Source organism: Osmerus eperlanus, chromosome 4 (assembly GCF_963692335.1).
Source record: "Osmerus eperlanus chromosome 4, fOsmEpe2.1, whole genome shotgun sequence".
NCBI classification, from domain to species: Eukaryota; Metazoa; Chordata; class Actinopteri; order Osmeriformes; family Osmeridae; genus Osmerus; species Osmerus eperlanus.
In genome coordinates this window covers 18998496-19015763 of record NC_085021.1, presented here as the reverse complement: position 1 = coordinate 19015763, position 17268 = coordinate 18998496, and the positions used below count along the sequence as shown (strand labels likewise).

The window sequence follows — 17268 nt, the reverse complement described above, 5'->3', positions numbered from 1 at the left end:
ATCGAACAGATGGGACTTGTAGTTTTACAGAACCTCTCCATCTGCTTGGAGGAAGGGAGGGAGGATGGGGGGAGGGGGGTGTTTGGAAGACACGGTACTGAGGCCGCACAGTTCTTATTCTCAGGAGTCCCATGCCTCTCATGCCTCCTCCTGCTGCAGCATCACAGTGCAGTGATATCAGTGTCCCATATCAATTGGCTCTTTCTCGGTCTGACTTGTACTCTCTTGTTCTTCCACTATCTGCCCTTAGTTTCAATGTCACTTCCCCTCATCTTTTCCATCGCTCTTCTCTTTACCTCTCACACACACCGTCACGCATGATGATATTTAAAGACAGAAACATTTCTGTTTCACGACGCACTGTTGTTATAAACTGGTTTTCTGCATGGAACCTCGATTCCTTCCTCGTATCCCGTTTCCAACATATAGAGGCAGACTGGAATGCAGATTTGATGGAGTCTGGATGTTTCCACCTTACTGAAGTCTCTTACAGCCAAGGAGCTCTCTCGCTGATCACGCATTGATCAATCATCAATCTGCCTCACTTCAGACCTAACGAATCCCTCACAGAGAGAATTGGATAGAGATGGAGAGCACAGACAGGAGAGGAGGGTAGAAGAGACTGTAAGAGACAGAGTTATGGAGAAGCAGAGACAGAAAGGAGTGTGAGAGAGAGAGAGAGACCGTATTTCTCTTTGTGTTATTCACAGCACAATAACCGAAGACAGTGCAAAATGTGTTACTGTAACTGTACATAAACACTGTAAAGCAAAAATAAATAAATTCTAAGAATTATTGTGACTGCAGTCTGATTCAAAAACGTATCAGTTGAATGCAGCAACACACTGTTGTCTCCCTGATGCCATATGCTCTATGTTTATGAAGCCAGAATGGCGTTCCCTCTGCTCTGCTCCCCCCCAGACGCACGCAGACCCCGCAACACACACAAGTAGTCATGCAAGCTTGCACACACACACACACACACACACACTCCAGTAGTCACGCACAAAGCAAATTAACAGTATTATATGCTCTGCTTCGTAATACTCACATTGAAGTGCTTTTGTCCCCTGTTGCTGGAAGACCAAGCGTCAACTCTCTCTAGATGTGGCACACACACCAACTCCTCTACACACGTACACACACACGATCTGTTGCTTTGTCTAAGCAATCATGCTTTCAGAAACGGGAAGTGACTCTCAACAGAGGGATTATGGGTAGAAGTGTGTGTGTGTGCATGTGTGTGCGTGAGTGAGTGGTGGATTGGGGGGGTTAAGTCACAGTCTTCTGATGCTCCCTAGACTTGCTAACCCCGCCCCCCCCCCCCCCTGTGAATAATACCCTAACAGACGCTGTCACAATAGGCCACTTGTGCAACAGTCAATCCTGGGGCATCAAGGGGGGTGGTGGGGGTGGGGGTCCTTCAGATGTTGTCTGTGAACAGGGGGGCACTGCCTCAGATTCAGCCCTCAGGGTGGAGGCCCTCAGGGTGGAGGCCCACAGGGTGGAGGCCCACAGGGTGGAGGCCCTCAGGGTGGAGGCCCACAGGGTGGAGGCCCACAGGGTGGAGGCCCTCAGGGTGGAGGCCCTCAGGGTGGAGGCCCACAGGGTGGAGGCCCACAGGGTGGAGGCCCTCAGGGTGGAGGCCCACAGGGTGGAGGCCCACAGGGTGGAGGCCCACAGGGTGGAGGCCCACAGGGTGGAGGCCCACAGGGTGGAGGCCCTGTACTAACGGGACAGACAGAGAATGATACTTAGGGTGGGAAGGGAGGGGGGCGGTTACAAGTTAAACACAAGAATCAGCTAATTGGATCGGGCTCATACTGTGCCCGATCTAAAGGCTGGTTACTTTTACGCCAGATGATAATGATGGAAGTCATCATAGTCACTTCAAGATGCTGTAAAGCAGAATAGAAAAGGAGTTTTGAGTTCATCACACCACAGAAGAATGTGTTGTTGACTACTCATCCAAATTCGAATGACAACACCGACAAGTATGTTAAATTAGGCTTTGAAATCGTGAGAAAATCAGCAGGCTTCTCTGCTTGATACTGGGGGGGCGTGTCGCCTGAAGGAGCTGAAGCTCTGCTCCCTCAAATTTATTGAATTTAGCAACAACAGCAGCAACTAGCTAAATCAATTGCAGATATCAAAACAGACCTACCTGCAGTCTCTGAGTGTTTTATGTGTTAATTACTTTGTCTTTGCGTCGTACCAGCTGAGTAACAGAATGCAGGTGATATAAACCGTCTGTGATCTGACGTAGATATGTGGCTGTGACGTAGATAGGTTGGGTTTTTCCCCGCCTATACAAACCTGAGCTGAAAACGGGTGAGAAACTGTTCAACAGTCTAACTCCACATTTCAGTGCGACTAAGTTTTAGAGCTTTGTACATACTTTCAGCAACTCATTTCACACGTAATGATACTGAGAATGTATAATATATTGAGAAGCAAATCATGGAATTTGCTTTACAGCATCTTTAAAAGATTCTAAGCTTTGAAGTAGTGGTATCATCCAGTGCTGGGAAAAGCCACACGATGGCGCTAGAGACACTTTGTATTCTGGTCATTCTGGTAACTTTACACATTGAGCGCAATCAGAGCAGTTTTTAAGAAAGACATTTCCTCACTCAATCCATCATTTGAATTCTAAACATAAACTTCACAACATCTAACCTATTTAGTTATTCTGAAACAATTTTCAGAGCCATCAGTAAACACTGTTCAAAGTGAATGGTTAATCAGCCAGTTTCAAATGTCCCATTTGTGCATGTTTTTCCTCTTTCTCTGGTGAGTAAGAGGGATCATAACCACAGTCGCAAAACTGAGCTCACTGTCAGAGACGGCTGCCCTCAACAGTTGCTGTATTTCATCAAAGATGAAGATCGTTTTCTTCTTGGTGTTCATGTTAGGTATGGTGGACGATTTTTCAACAGATCATAAAGTCAGTTTTAGGGTGACATTACATTTGGAACTTGAACTACAAACTTTTCAAAGATGTAGTTGTCTTTTTTAAGTAGGCAGGGTAAGAAATGGTAATGTTGCTGTTTGTGTTTCTAGATGTTTCTCTATCGGAGAGAGTGAGTGCGGTGAGTGTGAGGCATGGACAGTTTTGGTTGACGCTGCAGTACCATGCTGACTACAACAACCATGTAAAGACCTGCTGTAAACTCTATACACACGGTTGTTCTGAACGGATGGACAGTACTGGAGTTGTTCCTGATCGTCTCAGGTCCAGAACAAAGATCTTCAGGTACAATGGTGGCGTCAAATTTATGATATCGAACGCAAAGCTGGAGGATGCTGGAGTATACAGATGCAGTATTCTGGGTTACCCCCGACACTTTGTTGATTTTGACGTGGAAATTCAAGGTCAGTGGTCTGGTTGTAATATTCTGTTTCGAATGTTTACAATGCCAAGTTACAATATCAAACCTATAGGCAAACCTGCAGGCTAGAACATAGGGATTGGAAACTGAAATCATAAACAGTAAGAGTGATTTCAACCCAATCCCCAAGCAGAGGTGAACCGTGTCGTGCCTCTACCTCCAATCAAGTCCACCCTCACGCCCTCCACTGGCACCTCCGAGCATGTCTTGTTTAAAAATCTGAACAACCGTCCCAGGTACACACACAAACACACACACACACACACACACACACACACACACACACACACACACTGGCAATGAACCAAGGAGTAAACAAGTTAGCTCTGTAGGAAAGACCATTGTAACTTTGTTTTGTTGTGTCAGTGTTTCTGTAGGTCTGTCTGCTCCCATGACTGCAGCTCTGGGCACTATCCTGCTCATTATCCTGCTCACCATCAGCACAGCAGCCATTGTTTTGATCCGTCGCAGAGTAAAGGCAACAAGTATGCGGCACAATGCATTTGGACGTTTTTATCGAAAGATTATTTGTTTACTATCTGTAACTGAGTACCAAGTTTGATTGCATGTTTCCACAAGCAGACAATACTGGAGCAGCTACATGTGACTCACCCCACCACAAGGTTCATGCAAGTTCTAAATCCGGACTACCCTTCTGTGACTCACTGTCAACTGGGGTGGAAGAGGTTGCCTAAACAAAAGCCTACTGTATCTGTATTTCAGTTAGTAAAAACAATGTTAAATGAATTTACGTTGTGTTGTAAACAGTATTGATAATTTGTTGTCATCTTCATTGTCCCCCCCAGGAGCTGAACAGTGTAATTTACACCACGGTGGACTTCAAACCTCATAAGGAGGAAGTGCTATATGCTAACCTGCGTACTCATAGCCCCAGAGCCAAGGACCAAGACCCAGCCTTGCCCACAGAGCACCAAGACTCTGTGGAGTACTCCACTCTACCTAGCACTCATGTAGGAAAGGATTCCTTATCCGTTTGTTGACCTACTGTATATATTCCCCTGATGATCATTCCTGAACTTTTCTCTGTGAACTCTATGTGCCAAAAATACAGTTGTTTGTTTTGATTCAGCACACACAGTTCATTTTGTGTGAAATTATTTGAGGTGGTATTTTTCTCAGTCTTTTTTGATCTGTTGAATGCCACTGGGTTTGAATGTGTGATAAAGGTTTGTATGGGCCGCCTGTCCCTTTATGATTTCTGTCTGTCACTCGACACGATATCTCCATTCGCAAAGATAAAAGCAGAAGTTCAGACATCTTTCCGTCAGGTCACCTACACACATCTTCTTATCAGCTGCTAGTGGATCCAAAACTCTCCTGAGGCCCTTTTCCTTTACAGTTACGCTAGATGACCCTGTTCTCAGTCTGGTCTTCTGTTCCTCAAGAAACATTCCCAAGACAATGGCCTTTCCCCAGAGTCAGTACAGAAACTCAATAGTTCTATCACTCTCTTCCACTGAAGGATTTGTATTTCGATCGAACCTTAAATTTGAATCACAATAAACAGGATCAGATCACAAAGGCAAACAAACACATGAAGACGAACAAAGGTTGAAATGTAACATTAAGTTTTATTGAGGAGTTTTCTGATGATAGTTTCTACACCTACAAATGAGACATTCTCTAGTACTAGAGCTGGTGATGGAGACCTGGAGACTCTAGGGTTTTGATCAGGCGACTGGGGCCAGTCCCACCTGCTGGTTCTGTCTGTCAAAAACGGCATAGAACTGCCTGATGAAGACATCCCCCAGGATCCACAACTGGCTGCTGCCACCGTTACCGAAGCCGGTGCTGCAGCCATAGGAGCTCTGGAGAGAGAGAGAGAGAGGTAGAGAGACAGAGAAAGAGAGAGAGAGAGAGAGAGACAGAGAGAGAGAGAGAGAGAGAGAGAGAGAGAGAGAGAGAGAGAGAGAGAGAGAGAGAGAGAGAGAGAGAGAGAGAGAGAGAGAGAGAGACAGAGAGACAGAGAGACAGAGAGAGAGAGAGAGAGAGAGAGAGACAGAGAGAGAGAGAGAGAGAGAGAGAGAGAGAGAGAGAGAGAGAGAGAGAGAGAGAGAGAGAGAGAGAGAGAGAGAGAGAGAGAGAGGTAGAGAGACAGAGAGAGAGAGAGAGAGAGAGACAGACAGAGAGAGAGAGTTCAAATAAAGTCTGTGAAGTAATTCCTCTTTTTCTTCCATATGTTGAAATATTTTCGCGGAAATGAGCCCCTCTGTTTGAGTGTGTGTGCAGAACAACAAACTGGTAGTGCGCTGACCTGGGACACATAGGCAGAGGCAGGGATGGTGAAAGCGTTTCCATTCAGAGTGAAGGTCACCTCGGGCATGTTGCCAAGGCTCTGGCAGTTGACAACAGCCTGGGTGAGAAACAAGCCACGTTACAGTACCAGTACCTAACTTTCAAGAAGTTAGCTTTCCCCTGTTGATAGACTAGCACTGCTGCGTTGAGATTGTGAGAACAAATTAAGAAGAAAAAAACCCTCACTTCTCCATATTGGTCGGTGCTGGCTCCCACCCAGGAGTTCATGTTGGCAATGTCGCTGTTTGGCCCAACGATTTGGGACGTCCCAGTATCAATGATGGCCTGGCAGCCACCAGAGCAAGCCACAACATTCCCGTTGATAGTAACACTGTAAATAATAAGAAAAAACAAAACAGCAGATGATAAGGAAACCGCAGCATTTGGAAGACTGAGTGTCATTTGTGTGCAAGGCAGCATTCAACTGTGTGTGTAACTTATACTATCATACCTGTCCATGCTGATCTGCCAGTAGGTCTCAGAAGTCAGGGGAATATAGGTGAGTTGTCCAGAGTAGTAGTTAGAGTCAATGCCACCAAAGACCACCACACTGCCTGACTGGCCACTAGGGGAGGACAAAGGTCAAAAGTTGATACACATCAGGTTTACAGAAGAAATGTTTGTGGCCACCTTCGGCCTTCCGTTTCCCCTCACAACCTCCCATGTTCCCTATGGACCTTCCCAAGGCGTTGTGCCCTCCCAATGCCCTGTAGCCGTCCAAGACTCCACACCCTCCCAAGGCTGCGTACCCACCAAGTCCCCCATGGAACCCTCCCGCAAAAGTCTACCTACCCTCCGCTCAGGTAGACAGAGAAGACGTCCTCGGGCACCAGGTTCTGGCTCATCATGTTGTCAAAGACAGGGGTGGCTCCAGAGGAGGAAATAGATGGAAAAGCCAAGCCCAGGATCCCATCAGCCACCATGTTGGCCATGAAGGGTGCCTCTGTCTCACTCAGCCCAAAGATCTGCTGGCTCACAGTGATGCCTCCAACCTGGGAACACAATGAGACAGAGGCTGTCTCTCAGCGCATGATGGTGATGGTTTCCAGTCAAGTTTTCAGTCAAGCATACCCTTCATATGCTTAAATGTTCTAATGCATCCAGAGCTGCGCTGAGTGTTTGACTCACCTCGACGGTGTCATAGGCAAGGATGCCAGTCATGCTACCAGTTCCATACTGGATAGACAAACTCTGACCGGCATACTTGTAGGTGGAGGACTGCTGTGGGTTGAACTCTTTGTGGTTCTCTGTGAAACATGAAAATGTTGTTACATGTCAAATAGAACAGAAACATGCCTTTCTAGTGACCTTTATGGGGAAACGTATTATGCAGAACCTTTTTGAAGTGTTCCTTTAAAAACAGCACCTCAGAATATAAATTCGACTTGTTCGGTGAGATATCGATTCATATCTTAGCTTTTATTCAGACATTGCCCAACCTAAATCTCAGTACAGGGGGGTTGAAAAAAAGAGTATTCATTCTTTTTCTGTTCTTTTATTCCACGTTTTACCACATCAAGATTAAGATTAAGATGAACTACATTGTCCCACAAAGTGCAAAATATGTATTTGCCTTTCACCTATGGTGCAGCTGTCAACTTGAAGTTGGTATGATTTAAAACACCCAAGGAATCTCGAGGTCTACTCACGGCAAGCCTGGCTGCTGCAGTACACAGAGGGGACCCACAGATTGGAGGAACCGGTGTCAAAGATCACACTGAAGGACTGTGGGGGGGTTCCAATGGAGATCACACCATAGTACGACAGCTGGAATAAACACAGGAACGTCAGGTTAGGAACCAACAGAAAAGGTCCCTACAATTCAGTATGCTGCATAGTCACTCTTTGTACAGGTATTTTCCGCTTTAAACAAAACAATACTGACCAGCTTGGTTATGTATAGCTAATTGGCCGTATTCATTTCTGTAAATCTAAAAAATATTTGTTTTGAAAGGACCAGATGAACTTGGAGTGGAGCCTGTCACTGTGTATAGCGGACTTACATCAGCATCGTTGGTCATGGCCTCATTGCCTCCCTGGACGAACTTAGACATGGGGTTGTAAGGGAACTGCTTACGATACTCGTTCCATAGTCCCTTCTCCATCATCTTCTCCCTGACGGTCTTCCCCTTGATCAAAGGGACCCTGGCTCACACACGAACAGAGACAAGCATAAAACAAAAATAATAATTTACTGAGGGTTTTGAAAGTAGAAAACAGAACATAGAAAAAGAAACGTAAAAAGACAAGGACTTACTTGTGAAGACATTCAGCGAAGGCCACTAGGGCCCACAGGACGACAGCCCACTTCATCATGTTTGGTTGGTTTGCTTCTGGTTTTAGACCCGGGGAGTAAAGTTCAAACAGGATAATTCAGGCCTTATATACGAAATGTCCTACCGTATAACATCATGTGTTATCAACTTTTTCATTTGCATAGCGTCATTAAAAAGCTTTTAATTTATTGACATTGCGATATCTTTAACTTTACTTCTTTTACAGACCTCTAGCCAGCTGCTCTTTAATCTTATCATATTTTTGCAAGGCTATGTAATGAAAGGTCTTATAGTACTTATTTTTTATCTGAAATGATAAATGTTTTGGACATGGAAACATTTAGAAATTGCTACGATTTTCAGGATAGTTGATATTGATAACAAATGGCTTAAAATAAACCTCAGAAAACGTAACTTACATTTTATTGTAGATAGAATGCATAGATGCATTTATGATGTAAATCAGAGAGTCAGATGGCTGAGCGGTGAGGGAGGAGGGCTATTAATCTGAAGGTTGCCAGTTCGATTCCCAGCCGTGCCAAATGACATTGTGTCCTTGGGCAAGGCACTTCACCCTACTTGCTTCGGGGGAATGTCCCTGTACTTACTGTAAGTCGCTCTGGATAAGAGCGTCAGCTAAATGACAAAATGTAAATGTAATTAAGTTTAAAAAACTTCATTTTAATGTTAAGATTACATAGGATCAGATGTGAGTAATTGTGAAGGTGTTCCATAATTTTCATTTTAACCACTGAAGCATGTGTATCTGAAGTTGACATTGTGTGCTTTTAGTTTGGATAAAATGGCAATGCAAGGTCAGGTGATTGCGGGTGAGGTCATGGTGCTGAGAGCATTTTGAAGAGGCTGATAATAAACACTTGACTTTAGACTATAAGAACAGCAAACGTTGAAGCAAAGAAAGTACAAGGTCAAGGAACATAAATTAGAGTGAGTTTTATTCACAAATATTACTTTTTTGAAAAGATAACTGTCACATGAATTAACGAAAAAGGTAATTATCACAGTCTTATCCACAATTGTTTGGTCAGGGCTTCTCATAAAATTAAATCAACTTACTACAACATAAAATGAGTCTACTTCAGCATGTTGGTTACATTGTTCATTCATCGTCTTGGACTGTGAAGTGCTTTTACAAATGCAACGTAATCTTGAAAACACAAGGAAACGAATGAGAGTGCATATAGCGCATACAGTGGTATCCAGACAGAGCACAGACAGGTTAATAGTGAAGTTAAGATTGTGCTCCCCTGTCCCTCATCGTTCAAGTCTTTCCTCTGAGATGTCATCATCGCCATCCGCCTCTCCGCCAGGATTGAAGGTAGCCATCAATAGTCAATGTTTTTGAAGTCGCTGGTACACCTGTATTTCCCTTCGGTGTAAGTCGTGCACACAAGGTGCGGAAGACAGGGACACGTGTGATGCTGCCTCTTGCCCTGATAGGGCACCTGAGAAAGACAGTGCCAGAGAACAGGTGCTCATACATGGACCTACGTACCACTGACTGATCTCTCCCAGGATCAGCAATGACCGCTTGGAGGAGATCAACATTGCTGGCAGAACTTACCACTGCCTCTCCAGACAACCTAAAGTGATGGATTACTGTGATTTAGTTGATTCTCAAGAAGGCAAATCAATAGCCACTGGCGGTATCAGCAGTTTTTCCAAAGCAGCTGCCAAGTGCTTGAATACAAATTTGAGCTCATACTGAGGGCAGCCTACATGTGTGTTTATAAATGTGCATGTGTGTGTCCTCTCACGGTACCTTGTGGCTAAAAGGGTGGCACTCGTCGCCCTCTACTCCTCTTGGTATACACATACGCAGACCTCGCAACCATAAACTGACTGCACAGCACAGCCCGAAGCCACACTGCACATCTCTGTCACAGACCTGGGAGAGATGGAAAGAGAGAGAGAGATCCTCCCATATTATATGTATTTTCTTCATTGTACCTTAAACTATTAATTCATAGATCCATCATCAATAAGACTCAATTCCCTAATGGTACAAAATGACATTCAAATAGTTTTCATGCGTATGTAGTCTATGTTTACATGAAACCAAAAAACCTTGGTGATGACATGGCACCTGCTGTACCTGTTTCCTACAGTACCTACCCATGTGAGGGCATGGAGGTGCTGTGCCAGAGCCACTCACCCCGGTGATGACAGCCCTGGTTCCGCTCAAGGACAACAGCAGGAGGACGAGTAAGACCAGTCTGGTCCTCATGGCAGAAATAGGAGGAGAGCAGGACAGGAGAGAGGCGTAGAAGCAGGTAACCTCCACACAGTCCACCGGAGCTTGGTTAAACTATGTCTCCCGCTCCCTTCCGTCAGATACAGGCTCCAGGACGACTCAAAGAGGTTTGGGTGACAGGCTCTCTCTCTCTCTTTATCCTCTCTGAAGCAGACCCCCCCCCCGCCCTCTTCCCTCCTTTCCTCTTGTCTCCCTCCCTCCTTCCCAATGCTACCCACGCCCCCGCCCCTCCCCTGTCTCCTCAGGAGGTCTGTCATCTCATTCATCTGATGGAGGGCTGATGGAGACGGTCTTATCAATGGTTTCTGTTACGTAGGGTGAGACCCAGTCACCCTGGATCTGCCCAGTGTGTGTAAGCAGACAGTGTAAAAGAGGATGGTGAGCCATATTAGTACAGTTGGTAAAGGTTCAAAGTTTCCGTTAGAACTGTTTCAAGATTTACTTCAAATGCTACTTTTATCATTCAGTCTGTCCATATTTTTTGTTGTAAAATATAATCAATATTTGTTTTCCTCTTCCGTCCACACTGTTATACAATTATGAAGTCTGATACTCTGAACTGGAGTGAGGGAGAGGCGATGAGGGTCTCAGGTGCATAGGGGGGGTGTAAACTCAGTTTGCACTGAAACCTGAGTGAACAAGCGTCTGGACATAGACAAGATGACCTGTCACAGGCCTGCCTGTGTGCTACCATACTCGACAGTCACAGGCAAACCTGAATTATGTGCGGCAATAACATCTCTTCTCAAAGCATGGTGAGTCATCGTCGACAATCATATAAGCTTTGAAAAAGTTGTTGCGTACGCGTCTGTTTTAACATTCTGCTTAAAAATGAAGCTTGTAGGTAGATCACTATAGATCAATCACTTAATGTATTTACGCAGGATAATTGGCCCTGAGGTTATAAAGTGATTTGATTTGACCTGTCAGGCACTCTCACTGTCCAGAATCTCTGTGAGGCGGATCAACATATAACCGAAAATAGTTTTCAGGGCATTTAGGTAAAGATTATTTCAAGAGTAGGTAAAGAATAAGATGATATCCACAATATGGGTTGAAATATAGTATTTTGCTTTTCGATCAGCTCTTTTGACTTCAGTGTCTACATTATTCAGATTCTCTGCATACGCAAAACACAATACGGACCCTTTTTAAGATGTGAAAAAATGTATAAGATGGTAATTTTAATGAAATAAATGTAACCTTTTCATGGTACGTGCGTGCTTGATGACGCACATGGAACTCAATCTCAGTCGTAGGCTAAATTCCTTTGCAGACTTTGCTGATCAATATGAAAAGGCTAAAAGTAACTACATGTGACACCTATTTATGCATTTCCTTCCAGCTCTAATTCGTCTCGAGGATCGTCTCGCTTCTCCTCCTCCCGCTCTTGTGTGTTGATGGCCAAGAGGTGTCAATGTTTCTGATTTAAGGTGCTCAGATGGAAAGGAGGGGTGCGGAGAAGGATCGGGAGCGCACCCCTTGGGTAAGTCAGCAGGACATTACACTCTGCAGGTGATAGATTCCTCTGACACCCTGGCCACATAATTACATTGCGCCTACCTCTGCTGCGTCAGCAGAAACACAGGGCCTCACCCTCCTCAAGACAGAGCAGAAATCATCAATCCAAGGAGGAAAGCCTTACAAAATGGCTGCCCTGAGGAAGAACACAGAACACATGAGACTTTACATTTAGTCATTTAGCAGACACTCTTATCCAGAGCGACTTACAGTAAGTACAGGGACATTCCCCCGAGGCAAGTAGGGTGAAGTGCCTTGCCCAAGGACACAACGTCAGTTTGCATGACCGGGAATCGAACTGGCAACCTTCGGATTACTAGCCCGATTCCCTCACCGCTCAGCCACCTGACTCACCTTTGGAGGAAGTTTATCACCCAAACCACTGGGTCAGGTTTAAAATGGTAAAACAATCATTTTTAAACTATTTACGTATATCTGTACCAGTGCTTAAAAGTTGTGAAAACAGTGATAGTAATAATATAGATTATGTACATGTAAATGTAAAGTACATTTTGATGTTAGTGTTGGTTTGAATTCCTGACAGTGAAAGTGTGTGTTTGTGTTTACCTCTGATCATCCAAAATAACTGGCATCTGACGAGTGGGTGATGTATGCTGGAGGCTCAAGTTCAATCACTTTGTCGTTTTTTTTTTTCAATCTTGTCCATTCACCATTCACTTCTGTCGTCCGACATTAATTCATTCCCCTGCCAGATGACTACCGCCTAGAAGCAACTGGTTCAGCTTGAATTATTCAGCTTGGAGTCAGGTGGCTGAGCGGTTAGGGAGTCGGGCTAGTAATCTGAAGGTTACCGGTTTGATTCCCGGCTGTGCAAAATGACATTGTGTCCTTGGGCAAGGCACTTCACCCTACTTGCATCGGGGGGAATGTCTCTGTACTTACAGTAAGTCGCTCTGGATAAGAGCGTCTGCTAAATGACTAAATGTAAATTATGGGTCACTGCCCTTCAACCTCTGTAACGTTTACATTTAGTCATTTAGCAGACGCTCTTACATGGGACATGGGAAAAGGAAGACATGGCCAACACAACTAGTGGAATGCCTGTTAACTAACAAATGTATAATAAATAATGGCAAATTTAACCCTTTTTTTATTTTATTTTTTTATTTTTTTAATCAAAGCATATTATTGTCACTATAACTATCATGGGTACGCAATACCAGAGGGACGATTTGTCTGATAAGACAGACATAGAGTGATTTTGTTTGGGGTCAAAATACACTGAGATGTTAAGGTTTAAAATAACCTCCTTTTGATGTAAAAGAGGAAGACCCCATCATTGCTTATTAAAGGTATACATCAAATTTGATGGAACCGTATTACAATCATAAATTATAATGTATTGCTCTTTTCACAAATTGGGGATGGATCTTGTCCACTGTAAAATATTGTTTTTAGATATGCTTTAAAGGGAACTTTCATGTGAACATCAGGAAGTGAACCTGCACACCAACAGCACAGCCAGCTTGTGACAATAGGCCTGTCTGTCGAAGCTGAGGCTAAGCAGGCTGTGGACAACCTCTAGATAAGATCAGCATCCTTTTCAAACCTTCGCCTGACACCTACTACGCAGGCTGCACAGAATAGAGGAGTTGACCCTTGGAGCTGTTATCTTAACAGAGATTGTGGAACTGATATGTCTTCACACACACAGCCCTAGCTTAGTGGGGAAATCAATGTCAGATTGACTGATACATTCATATAATAATCAGTAACAAATATATTGTAGAAGGGATCACAAAAAAGCATAATTTTCAAGTACCAAAATGTGTTAGTCAAAAGACTCAATAACTCGGTTTGTAGTGGCCCTTGAGTTTTCACGTCCTTTTTATAAAATAAAAAATACATACAATTATTTATATATTTAATCCATGCTTAATGTAATCATTTAGTTTACACTCAGGCGACTTAAAGAGAACGGTGTTTTGACTTCTGTACGCGGTTCGTTCTTTTTGGCCTTTAACATGCCCCTTACAATTCACCGTTCACGTGATTATCAGCTGACCCAACAACAAGTCAAGGAAGCAGGCTATCACAAAATAAATATTGCTAGGTTTATCTTAATAGCATCAGTTATGGAGTCTGCACTTGAAGAGCATCTTGATGAAACGTAAGTCTTAATATCTGTTTCTTTTATAGTAATGAAACATTTTTTAATAACATCCTCCATTATATTTTACAGCATGAAGAATCCAGCGGTGGTCGGTGTTCTCTGCACAGACCAACAGGGGCACACGTTAGGCTGTAAGCTAAGTGTGATGTTTATATATTTTGTAATAGGCTACAGCACATTAACTTTTATAAACGTTATCTAGCAACAGTAGCTATGTAAGTAGCCTATAGCGCAATTTTTGCTTCAAATCTTCGTTTCAAGTTAGTTTTTTTCTCACCCACAGGTCGAGGCTCTTTAACTGATGACCAGGGTGGAGTTGTGTCTGTGTTGGCCCAACAAGCAGCAGCCCTCTGCAAAGATCCGACAGACACTCCTACTGTGGTCCTGGAGTCTGACACAGGGTAAGTCTACCAGCCTACTCCAAGGAGGTAAAGGAATATGATGTGATGGGCTTTTGCAACGTCCTTCTGTTTAAAGCGCGCGGCCTTTCTGGTCTCAGATTTTTAAAGGAAATTACCGATGAAGGTCGGAATGGATTATTCATTCCGCCTATTAGTATTAAATGTTTTTGAGTGTGTAGGTAAGGTAACTAGTGTTCACTTGGGCCGCGGACACAGCCTCTGTAAATGTGTGTAGGCTGCCCCCTTGTGGCTGCTTTGCATTATTGCCATTCATCTCATGAAACTGTCACTCGAACACTTAATCGTATTTTAAATATGTAGACTACTGTCATATGAATCTTTGTTGTTATGGACTTGTTTCCTTAACCATAATGTTTCTCCCACAGGAATATCCTAGTGAGGAGGCATGGCACAATCACAGTTGCTGTTCACAAAATCGCATCATGAAAACAAACATCAAGTGAGGCCTGACACATCCTTGCACTGCGGGGGCCCACAGAGATTTAACAACCTCACCTAGCATTTAGTAAAAAAGAGAGAGAAAAAAATAGTAAAATAAATGAAAATAAAAAATATATTTAAAAGGTTTACCGATCCCTTGGTGGTATTTTCCCGTTCGCTAATTTGCAATAGGTTTCTTCCACACTGCCACTGGTAAACCCAAGTTGAGCCTTTCCCATTTCTACAGAGACTGGTTACATGCTGATTGGTTGATTTTACATCTCAAATTTAAAGCTAAAAACTTTAGGCACAACTTTTGACACAACAATTTGTGTCAAAAGAGCTCAAAGACTAGCTATACAGGCAGGTGTGCTTGAAACCAACAATAACACCTACTGTTATTTCAGACATTTATTGTTTATCTGTTGCCACAGCAACTCATCCCACAGTTTTTGCACTATGTAGACATAAGTGTAACAATATTTCTTTCGGGGGTGGTTGGGGGTGGGGGAGGGAGAACTTGCGCTCTGTTCTTGCGGGGGACCACAATAATTTAACGTACGCCAATGGAGAAGTCGGTCTATAATAATTTGTACAGTGAATGCTAACAAACATCATGTGTACACACATTCTGAATCCATGTAGAACATAAGGTGCAGTCAAAAATGTATTCCCGTCTTTGCTTAAAAAGGTATTTCATGTAGAAAAGTGTAAATGTAAATAATGAATTTGCCTACATGTTTCGATCTATCGATATACCTAGAGGTTGAAATACATACTTTAATCGAATGTCTATTTTAAATAAATTCCACTGTGCATAGATGAACGACACTAGGCTATATGTTAATGTGAGACCCTAGTGGGCTTTACAGTTTTTTACGATTGCTTAGACAAAAATGTCAAATAACACAGCAGCCCAGATCTGCACAACTATAAGCACATTCTCAGCCTCGCACTATTTGCAAAATACTACACACAGTGTTTTGCAAATCACTAAACACACTTTTCTACATTAGACACAGAAATATAAGATTGTCACCTAATTGCCTTTTCAAGACACTGCATTGTTAAATGACACACGTGAACGAATGGATCAAACACGGGCATCAGGTGTACAAGCACTAAAGTGCTTCAATGTAAACATACTAATCAGGTGTAAGCATTATAAAAAGGCAACAGGGGGGTATTTCAGAAAGCAGGTTATGTGACATACCTGGATAGGTTAACTCCCCAGCTCACACCCAGTCTAGCAACATTTCAAGTAGGTTGCTGCAACATTATGAATCAGCTGGTGGGTTAACTTACCCGCTTATGTTGCATAACCTGCTTTCTGGAATACCCCCCTGGTCAGTGTACCTGTCCTCATCAAAAATGGAAGGCAATGTTGCAGGAAGAGGGAGAGTGAGGATGAGAGGGGGAGCCCGTGAAGGAAGTGGTATGGAGAGGGAGAGGTAGACCTGGAGGCTGTGGAAGAATAGGGACACATTTACAGTATATAAAGAAATTCAAACAACATTGGTTGACCATGTTGTGAACCATGGGGCAACATTGAGAGAGGCTGAACGGAGAGTTCAGCCCAACCTCAGCAAATATACTGTTGCAACAGTAATTTGCACATTTCGACCAGAGCACAGGTGAAAACTACTATTCTCTACTGTCTACAGTACAGTACAGTAAAATGCACTACATCAGTACTTTTTTGTACATATTCACTGCAGTCCATGATTGAAACAATGTTCTGTATTTCATTTGCTGAATACTTTCATTTGTCTCCACAAATGTATTTGCTGTGTTTACAGTATCTAGCCTACTATACAGTATTCAATTTGAAATATGTTCTGATTTTTCTGCACAAAATGCAACCTTTACCTAGACAATGTGGAGAAATACAGTAAATATTTTCATCTGTGTGCAGTACTGGTCTTGTGTGTTGTGTTTAGTCAACATATTCATGTACTTTTATGTACTGTACTGTAACAATATCTCTGACAAAATCAAGTAGGTTATATCATTAGAAGAAAAATGTTAGTGTAAAAGTGTTTAAAATTTTGCACAACCGTGTGTAACTGGTTCAAACAGAGTCGAATGTTATGATGAATGTGGTATACGGTGACAGAATTGGGTTTTTATAAATGATTGTATAGTTTTGAACGAAGTGTTTCATTTAGCAAAAGATTGAGGTGTTCTGATACTTGTGTGTCTGGTTGTGTGAATCGTGTGTTGTGACAAAGTGGGTCCTGTTTTCAAAATTGTGCGTACACAATCGGAAAAAACTGTAAATGTGTGTGCAAATGTAGCCTCAGTCACTTTGTGTGGATTCTTTCTAATGATTTACTGAATCATAAAGTTTCTGTGAACTTGGATGAGTAGAAAGCATGTGCATATTAAAACATGAGTAATATATTTAGTCAATAAACAGCCATATTTAACGCAACTCAAGCCTTTTCTCTTGCATGTTCATGTTGCATGTACTGTAACTAGAGTAACATCTACTGAATGAAAAGTGATTTCT

At 43.0% G+C, this 17268-nt stretch overlaps 4 protein-coding genes across 5 annotated transcripts; 2 read left to right on the top strand and 2 right to left on the bottom strand.

Annotated features, from left to right (window-relative positions):
* The first annotated feature begins 2803 nt into the window (after positions 1-2803).
* LOC134019253 (uncharacterized) lies at positions 2804-4591 on the top strand. 2 transcript variants are annotated; one of them, XM_062459946.1, is made up of 6 exons: positions 2804-2915; positions 3064-3375; positions 3526-3628; positions 3759-3877; positions 3975-4078; positions 4199-4591. In XM_062459946.1, exons 1-6 carry the CDS (start codon positions 2882-2884, stop codon positions 4391-4393), a joined length of 867 nt encoding a protein of 288 aa, XP_062315930.1. In that variant the 5' UTR covers positions 2804-2881; the 3' UTR covers positions 4394-4591. The 2 variants fall into 2 exon arrangements, with proteins under 2 accessions (XP_062315930.1, XP_062315929.1); XM_062459945.1 differs by having other exon boundaries at positions 3972-4078.
* Positions 4592-4964: 373 nt separating this feature from the next.
* On the bottom strand, positions 4965-8024 carry LOC134019252 (pepsin A-like). The gene is made up of 9 exons (XM_062459944.1): positions 7966-8024; positions 7712-7853; positions 7358-7475; positions 6837-6955; positions 6501-6700; positions 6160-6273; positions 5895-6039; positions 5668-5766; positions 4965-5221 (listed from the first exon to the last, which is right to left on the bottom strand). Exons 1-9 carry the CDS (start codon positions 8022-8024, stop codon positions 5084-5086), a joined length of 1134 nt encoding a protein of 377 aa, XP_062315928.1. The 3' UTR covers positions 4965-5083.
* Positions 8025-8961: 937 nt separating this feature from the next.
* On the bottom strand, positions 8962-10292 carry prok1 (prokineticin 1). Its single transcript, XM_062459947.1, has 3 exons — positions 10161-10292; positions 9768-9893; positions 8962-9450 (listed from the first exon to the last, which is right to left on the bottom strand). The coding sequence occupies exons 1-3, from the start codon at positions 10230-10232 to the stop codon at positions 9331-9333; spliced, it is 318 nt and encodes a 105-aa protein (XP_062315931.1). The 5' UTR covers positions 10233-10292; the 3' UTR covers positions 8962-9330.
* A 3461-nt stretch (positions 10293-13753) lies between these two features.
* lamtor5 (late endosomal/lysosomal adaptor, MAPK and MTOR activator 5) lies at positions 13754-14903 on the top strand. The gene is made up of 4 exons (XM_062459983.1): positions 13754-13911; positions 13984-14045; positions 14198-14315; positions 14702-14903. The coding sequence occupies exons 1-4, from the start codon at positions 13766-13768 to the stop codon at positions 14760-14762; spliced, it is 387 nt and encodes a 128-aa protein (XP_062315967.1). The 5' UTR covers positions 13754-13765; the 3' UTR covers positions 14763-14903.
* Positions 14904-17268: the final 2365 nt, after the last annotated feature.